The sequence below is a fragment of the Arachis ipaensis genome, chromosome B03 (assembly GCF_000816755.2).
Source record: "Arachis ipaensis cultivar K30076 chromosome B03, Araip1.1, whole genome shotgun sequence".
In the NCBI taxonomy this organism is placed as follows: domain Eukaryota; kingdom Viridiplantae; phylum Streptophyta; class Magnoliopsida; order Fabales; family Fabaceae; genus Arachis; species Arachis ipaensis.
In genome coordinates, this window is record NC_029787.2 from 39082043 (window position 1) to 39090995 (window position 8953).

The 8953-nt window shown below is 38.4% G+C and overlaps 2 protein-coding genes across 4 annotated transcripts in view; one reads left to right on the forward strand and one right to left on the reverse strand.

The window, feature by feature from the left end:
• LOC107630358 (DNA-directed RNA polymerase III subunit 2) overlaps nt 1-3987 on the reverse strand; it is a 22371-nt gene extending 18384 nt beyond the window's left edge. For 2 of the 3 annotated variants that reach the window (XM_021118792.1, XM_021118791.1), the window contains exons 1-9: nt 3502-3987; nt 2045-2196; nt 1751-1877; nt 1461-1582; nt 1153-1245; nt 884-953; nt 722-812; nt 549-601; nt 114-178 (exon numbers count right to left, since the gene is read on the reverse strand). In XM_021118792.1, coding sequence (XP_020974451.1) covers nt 114-178; nt 549-601; nt 722-812; nt 884-953; nt 1153-1245; nt 1461-1582; nt 1751-1877; nt 2045-2097 — 674 coding nt within the window. In that variant the 5' untranslated portion in view covers nt 2098-2196; nt 3502-3987. The remainder of the gene's footprint in view (nt 1-113; nt 179-548; nt 602-721; nt 813-883; nt 954-1152; nt 1246-1460; nt 1583-1750; nt 1878-2044; nt 2197-3501) is intronic. The other variant, XM_016333461.2, reaches the window with a different exon arrangement.
• Nucleotides 6126-8240, forward strand: LOC110269443. Its single transcript, XM_021117268.1, has 4 exons — nt 6126-6202; nt 6357-6489; nt 6642-6823; nt 8139-8240. Exons 1-4 carry the CDS (start codon nt 6126-6128, stop codon nt 8149-8151), a joined length of 405 nt encoding a protein of 134 aa, XP_020972927.1. The 3' UTR covers nt 8152-8240.

An 8953-nucleotide genomic window follows, 5' to 3' on the forward strand; every position in this document is an offset into this window, starting at 1 on the left:
ATGTACATACCAAAACCCTCGAAGGACTACTAAATGCCTCTTTGAATGTGCATTTATTGAATGCGCATATATAAGGAGAAATGATGAGCGACAAACTAAGAAGAATTACTTACTTTCCTTTCTTGTCAGTGTCTAAAATTATTCTATTCTTTGAAAGCTGCTCTTGTATTAAAATCACCTGAAATAAATTGGTGGCAGCATAATTCATAAATTAAGAGGAAGAAAATATAAATAATACCGAGATAACAAAGATCGCAAGAAATGCAATTAGAAGAGGTTAAAGAAAATAATAAGAAAAAGTTATGACAACAGTTAATAAAAAAAAGAAACCTTAACAACTTATCTCCATCAAATGTTTTTCCAGTTATTCTCGACATATATTCAGTTATTTACCAATGTCCATTTCAACGTTTATACAATCATTTTCGATTATTAACCCTTTTTAATTGTATCATTCGAAAACATCAGTTTCAACTAGTCTTGATCAGAAACTTCCAAAATGTGCCTCTAACTATGAAAAGCATTGAAGAAAAGAGTCAGAATGGCACCTTCTCAGTCCCTTTGATTACAAAATATCCACCAGGATCAAGAGGGCATTCACCTGATCAGAGAAAATTTAAATAAGTAAGATTTAACAAGGAACGGACAACATATAGGCTTAGGATTCAACAGGGAAAATGCATAAAAAATAAATAAATATGTGTTTGTAACTCATACGAACCAAGCCTTGCAAGTTCAGCTTCGTCTTTCCCATGCAGGACACAAGAATGACTCCTCAACATAATAGGCATTCTTCCAATACAAAAATTATTCTGAAAAACAAAGCTAAATTCATAATGCAGTTTCGCTTTGTAAAATTCACATCACAGTATAGTTCAAATACCTTTCTTCGTTTGTCTGCTGCATCATGACTCGTCACGTACTCAATATCAACATTTATTGGAGCCGCATACCTTTAATTTGGACATTGTAAATTGAATCATGTTTCAAAAAAAAGGAGTGCTATTTGGTCAAACTATAGTCTCTGCCATTATATACACACACAAAAACAAAGCACCAAGGCAAACAACTCTACAGTGAATATAAAACAATCTATTTCTACACAATATAACATCAAGACTCTGACATGTTTTTGAGGGAAAAGAATCTTACGTTTGGTCAGTCAAGCGGCATGTCTGTGGAGTAATATTCTCGACAGCAGTATCTACTGATACTGAAGGTTTACCAATTCTAATTTTCAAAAACCTGCAAGAAAAGCTTATTGTAAATTAACTATAAATCCAATCAAAACAACTTGGCATGGCTTGAGCACACAAAGACTAAAGAACAATAGATCCAGTGATCCACAAATGATATTCCTTGCCGTAATGTTCGCTCTAACTATAAGAACATATATGACAATTCACAAAACATAAATTATGCAAATTAGTCAGGGTACAGATCAAGACAATTGGTTTTACCTGATGTAGATATGCGGGAACTTAGTCATCCGAATGATATTGTTAGCATCGAGAATTTTCTGCATCTCGGTTTCTATGAAATAATTGTAGGAATCCAAATGTTGCTTCACCAATCCGCGAATCTAATAGATTTCGAAAATAAATTTAAAAAAACTTAAGAAAATCAGACGCAGCCATTTAAGCGGTGGCAACAAATTACTAATGCGTATTCATTTTGACTAATTATTACATCAAAATTCATAAATAATAAACCATCATTATAATCCATATACGATTACAGAATGAGATACCTTGAGGAACTCAGGAAGAAGCTGAAACTTATCGGTAGCGGATTTGATTGGAGCAGTTAGTAATTGCTTGTTGATGGTTCCAGCATTGTTGATAGGGCAATTTGGCAATTGGTTCCCCATGGCAGAACTTAATTTACAGATCAAACATTAGAACGTATAAAAATTGTTAAAAAAAAAGAAAGCAGAGAGAAGAGAAAAAAGAAAAAAATATCAGAGAAATTTAAACCATAATAACAAAACATACACCAAAGAAAAAAAGTGGTAAGCGTTTTCATCTAAAGAACAAAGACTCACTTTTGAGAATTGTCATCTGGCAGTTGTTGCAGTTCTTCCTGATTGAGAACCATTATGATGATGATGGAATCAGTTTCCTTTGTGAGGTTTTTGATCACTTGATCAAGCTGGTTGAACCCCAACTTTGTGAATATCTTTGGGAAGAGATGGGACTGCATAGTGTGCATGTGTGTGTGTGTATATAAGAAAGGAAAGAAACAGCAATAAGACAAACTATTTTAGAAAAAAAGAAAAAATGGAAAAAGGAAAAACATTAAGAAATTCAAAATGAATCTACTCCATATCTGTTTAATGGCTACATATAAAAATAAAATAAAATTATATAAAGCCCGTAAACCATGGCAAGAACCCAGAAACACAGCAATGGAGCAACACACAAGCGGCAAGAACAACACACCATCAGCAAGAACAACAGCAAAACAGAGCAAGGATCAAAGAGGAGAGGCACACCTACCAGCATACTTATCAGAACCGGACCGGTAATCGAACCAGTCGGACTATTGGGTCACTGGGTCAACCGGTGAGTCATAGGTTGAACCGGTTGACCCGATCTCTTAAACAATTAATTGTCCAGAGATTAACCAAGAAAAAGAAAACATCCAGAAAATTAAAGTTATAATGCAGAGGCTGAAATTATGACTTTTTTTTTGTTTTTCAATGAAATATATTCCATTGGAAAATAAACTAATATAGCAGAATTCCAATATTTTTTTGTGAAGATGAACATTCATCTAAAAAGGCCTAAGTCACATACATAGTAAAAAATACTTATTGATTTTAAGCATATTCTATAAGTCAAACTAAAAAAATAAGAACATAGAATAAGAATACAAAATGCAGTCAACCAACCAAAACAATGTAACTAATAATCACTTCTAACACAAAAATATCCACTAGCTACTGGCATGAAACAAAACAGCTTCAATGATCAATTATCATGTCTTCCCTGCCTCGTTTCCAAGACTCCTTATCAACGCAAATGAAAATTCAATGTTGAAACTTAAAACTGCTAGAACCTTCCCATTTCCTCTCCTTTAAAAACAAGCTCTTATTATTAACACTGACCTCTAAATCAAACTATTGCAAAGTGATTAGTCCACTGAGGAAATTAAAGAGTGCTACACAACACCAGAAGAAAGACCCTGTTATGGAATCTTCATCATTTGATTATCAAGCTAGGAAACAAATTTTGTAGTGTTAATGAAAATGTCTTCTGCTCTATTATCTCCCTCAGTTTCTCCAACTTTAGTATACAAGCCTCAAGTGAGGAAAAGGAACAAAGAGAACAATAAATTAAATCAATTAGTTTAAGATAAAAATACAATTCATCTAAAACTTTTACAAATTAAATCAATCAGTTCTACATTAGAATACAATTAGCATCAATAAATTAAAACAGCAAAAATCCAGTATAAAAAATTAATAAAAATAACTTCAAAAAACAAAAAAAGACTAACCTACACTACACTGCAGAAGCAGAAAGCCAGAAAAAGAGTCAGGGACAGTTTTCCAAGTTGGGGCCGTTGCAGTGTTGCACCATTGCAGAGCAGGCCAGCGGCGAGAGAGAGCAGAGCTTCGAAGAGGAGCAGAGCAGAGCCTGCAGAGGAGCCAACACGATGACAACGGAGGAAGCAGAGGCAGAACAGGCACGACGCGGAGGCAGAGAAAGGCGTGGCACGGCGGAGCCAAGGCGGCCGGGACGACACAGACGGAGAAGACAGAGGCGAACAGACAATGGCCGCGCGGCGACGAGGCAGAGGAGCCGGCGAGGGGGAGTGACAAGTGCGTCCTCCGTCGTTGGCTGCCGTTGTGTTTGGCGGTGAACGTGCGGAACTGCGGTGAGTGAGGTAGTGAGGCGAGTGAGTGAATCTATGATTCTTGCCTTCTTGGGAGGAGAGTGAGTTGAGACTTGAGGTTGGGTTTTGGCAGAGAGGGAAACGGTTAGGGTTTTTTGTTTTGAAGTTAAAATATTGGAAAAGTACAAAAGGTAGACACATCGAGAATACTGAACAATGTGAACAATCAATATGTTGGATGTTCAATTTAATAGATATGTAAATGATTATGTCCATTATTTTTAATTGGATGTTTATTCTTTTTAATTCGATTTACTCATGCACAGTTAACAATGGCTGGATGTTCAATTCACTAGGTGCAGATAGTTATCTAATGTTAAGGTTTTAGGAAGTAATTTAGGTTGGAGTATTTTTTTCAAGGTTCTGAAAACCGGACCAGTCATCAAACTGCACTATTTACTGGTTCACTGGTTTATTAGTCCAACCGGTCTAACCGTGGTTCAACCAGAAAAATCGTTTCATGATAAAATAATAAGTAAATTATAAATAAACATCATAAAATATCTTTCAAATTTAAATCCCTACACAAACTATCACCAACTAAATGTAATTAATCATCAAAATATGCAAAATAATTGCAGTGCACAAGTTAAAGATAGACAATATTACCTTAACGTAATTGAGTCAAAAAGTAAAACAAAACAGGCTCTTTTAATTCTTTTATGCTTGTAGGCTTTAATATAATCATTAATATAATCATTATCATACAGAGGAACTTTCTTGAAGGAATTTATGGCAACCAAAATAGGCCCTACTTTTGTCTGAATGGTACAAGATATGATTAACAAGGTTAAATATTGAAGTTGGTTAATCAGACCAAACAAGAATATTTCCCAGTTGTCTCACTGAGTCCAGCCAAATGGAAAAAACATCACTATGTACTATCGTAATTCTAGATCATATCTTACTTTCCCATCAGGCAGTGAAACAACAGACTCAGTTCCAGAAGATGCTGTTATCTTCACCACTCACCAGCTCCTAATTCCCATTTGAAAGTTGAAGCCAACACGAAATGACGAACTTCAGAAGTAAGGGAAAGAAATAGAAAATTCTAAACTATCCATGTCTTACTAATAATGAGAACAAAAAAACTCAATCTCTTAAACTCAATAATTACATCAGTTATCCAACTAAATAATTGGATCACAGTTATCATAAACTGATTTCAAAGCCTAGAAGCAGAGTGAAATTAAAAACATGAAGCATATAATAAATCAAAAGATCACCAATTGCAATTTTTTTAATAAGAACAGAAGTTAAGAACAATGAAAAATGAAGAAAGAATAACATTTTTCAACCCAATTTTAACAAAGCTCATCACAATGATTAACAACAACAAAAAACACTGAAGGAACAGTGAATCAGTAATATGGGCAGTGCAAATTTAAAATTTAAAAGTTATCAATTTAAAATCTATCATCAAATACAATCAGTGAGCAAAGCCAATCAACCAAGCACTGACTGAGCATTCTGTTATGATTCTGTGACTAGGAAGCAACAAATTCAAGTTACAGCAACAAATTTAACAAATCTTAGTAAAGTCCCGATTTACAGCAACATTTAGATCAGCAACAAGGCAAATTTATTGATTAGCAATTTTTTCAGCAACATGCAAAAATACAGGGAGAAGGGAAATATGGAGAAGAGAGAACAGGGAAGCGATGGTGCAGGGACTCACCAACGGTCGACGGCGAGTCAGCGACCACACCACGGAAGGCGACGAAGCAAGAGACAACCCCACGAGTTGCTTCTGCCGCCGGCGACGAGACAGGCGAACCACGAGATGCCAGTGACTAAGACGAGACTCGAGGGACACTGGGAGGCACAATCGAGCAGAGACAACCACGGACGACGAGCAGCAACCAACGCGCACAGCTCGAGCACTCACTGGCGGAGGGAGGCGCGAGCAGCCGAGCACAGAGGAGAGAGGCGAGATGCGAGCACACGACGCGGAGGATCCGGCGAGAGGCCCGAGAGCATGAAGACGGTAGTTCTTGAGTGCGACGGACGGCGGCAGCAATCTCCCACTCCGACAGACGGCGACGACGATTAGTGGAGGCTGCTAGGGTTTGCTTTCTTTGGTGGAGGCTAGGGCATTTGCTGCAGGAAGGAGTTGGAGAAGTGGGGGATAAGCAAGGTTCTGAAAACCGGACCGGACCGGCCGGTTCGACCGGTTTAACCACGGACCGGCCGGTTCGACCGGTTTAACTGCGAACCGGTAATGCATGCGGTCCGGTCCTCCTGTATTAACCGGCAGGGAGAAAACCGTGAAGAAACCGCTGAAGCGGTTAAAAACTGGCCGGTTGGACCGAACCGGTGACCGGCCGGTTCTTCTAAAAAACTTAAACGGCGCCGTTTTTAATGGTATTTTAAAAAAAAAACTGAAACCCGACCCGCCCGACCCGTTACCACTCGGAACCCCCCTTGGCCCCTTCTTCCCCATTCCCAAATCGCAGTCTCACTCTCACTGTCTCTTACTCAGTTACTCTCACACCCTACCCTAGCCCTCTGAAGCATTCGAAAACCCCAGCCCAGACGCCACCGCCATCGCCGGGGTTTGCAGGTCGTGACCGCCACCACCGTCGCGTGGTCTCTTCTTCCGTTCATTCATCTCAGTCTCACTCCAGATTCTAGGCGTGAACGGTGAACCCTAGCCCCTTCTGAAGCATTTGAAAACCCCAGCCCAGTCGCCACCGCCGTCGCCGGGGTTTGCTGGTCGTGACTGCCACTACCGTTGCGTGGTCTCTTCCCCAGTTCGCCCGTTCATTCATCTCAGCCTAGCCCCTTCTGAAGCATTCCCAGGCTCCCAGCGTCCCCGTGGTCCTCAGGCTGCCATCGCCGTCGCCTGCTCCTCAGCACCGCCGCTTCGTCTTCGCTGGCCTCTCCCTTCGTCGTCGCTGGTCTTCGCTTCGTCAGCACCCAGGTGAGTGAATCCTCTGTTTCATCTTCTCTGTTTCATACTTTCATCTTCTATGTTAGAATGTATGGTTCTGATTCCAGAACGCCTAATGTTGATGTTGTATTGTTTTGGTGTTTTGCTGCTTTGCAATTTTGGTGTTTTGCTGCTTTAGAACGCCTAATGTGTCTTGCTGTTTTGGTGTTTTCCAGCCAATTGATGTTTTTGTGTTGTGTTGAATGGCTGAATACTATAGGCACTAGGCAGAATTGTGTTGTGTTGAATGGCTGCCAATGCAATGAAAATTTGGGATCAACAGCCAATTCTGGGAACTTTGATTTCTGTTCAATTTCTTCGGTCTTCAATTTAGTGTTTTGCACTTTTGCTGCTCTGTAACTGTTAATTTGTTACCTTGTTTAATTTGTTACTTTGTAATTGTTAATTTCTTACTCTGTTTTGTTAATGCTGATGTAGATATTGAAGCAGCACAGGATGAGGTGATTGTTAGGGTGAGTTGCCCTCTTGATTCTCATCCGGTTTCAAGAGTGATCCAAACATTCCAAGAGGCACAAATCAATGTTATTGATTCAAAACTCAGCAGCTGCAAATGACACCATATTTCACACCTTTGTAATTAAATCCCAACAAGGATGTGAATAGCTCACAAAGATAATTTTGTTATACTGTTGGGGGATCTAAAAAGAGAAGCATTTGGAACTAGGGTAGTAGAATAATAGTTCCTATTAACTGTGTAGGACAACCAATTTATTAATGTTTGTTTATAGTATACACAATTTATCATAAGTATTATTCCTGCAATTGTCAAATTATTTTTGGTTTTTGGTTGTTTAGTTTAATGATCATAGGGTTTATTTGTTATGTCTTCTTTTTTCTTATATCCCATATGCCTTCTCAAATCTCAAGTTCCTATTCTTTCTTTCTTGTATTCTATCAACTTCTGTGCATAAAACATAAGAGGAAAGTAGTGATTAGTTATGTTTTTGTCACCTATAGAGAGAATACTGTCTATATAAATTTTTATATTGTAATTAAAAGTTGTAGCATTATTATTATTACCTTGGTTTTAATGTTTAGGCCTTATGAAACATTGCAGTATATATAGTTCTTAGCCAAGCATCTGCTTCTTCTGGTTTTAATATTTAGATATGCTTTTATTACTATTTAACTTTTGAGTTTGGATTTTGATAAGATCATATGTATTTGGTTGATGATATTTTATGTAGTGTTTTAAATTTTGAAGATATTTTAAGATTTATATTAGACTATAATTATATTTTAGGATGTGTATTTATAATTTATTTATTATTCTATTCTAAAACGGTTTTTCCGGTTGAACCACCGGTTGGACCGGTTAGACCAGTGAACCAGTAAACCGGTGACTACAGCGGTTTGATGACCGGTCCGGTTTTCTGAACCTTGGGGATAAGTGGATAACGCGTGCAATCTTTTCCCTTTCAACAAAGGAAACCACGTCGTTTTTGTAAACCGGCCGGCTTCCGGTCCGGTCTGACCGACCGGTTACCGGCCGGTTTAGCGGTTCTCGAGCGGTTTTAAATTGACCGGTTTTCCATACTGGACCGGACCATTTTTTTCCGATTTCCGGTTGAACCAGTTCGACCGGCCGGTCCGGTCCGGTAAACATTGGTTTTTTTATTTTATTGGATCAATTGTAGAGCCCGCACAACTCAATCGGCAAGTGTACCAGATTATCCAAGTAATACCTCAGGTGACTGAGGGTCGATCCCACGAGAATTATTGGATTGAGCAAATTGTGGTTGTCTTGCAGATCTTAGTCAGGCGAATAGAAAAGTAATTGTTGTTGTTGTGGCCATGGATTCCTTACTCCTACTTTTATGTAGGAGTATGATTAACCATCATTAAAATAATTATAAAATATACCATTTTTTAAAAAATATTATTAATTAGATATTGACCCCTCTAATTTTTGTTTTTTTACACTTTTTTCTTTTCTTTTTAATTTCAGATTCAGAGAAGAAAAGCATGTCTGCTAGGGTTTTTCATCCAATTTCAATCACCGCCATTCTCTCATCCTCTTCCTCTGTTGTATCTCTCGTTCGCCAATCCTCGCTGCCGCAACACGCCTCAGACGACGCCGCAACCTGCTTTCACCGCCGC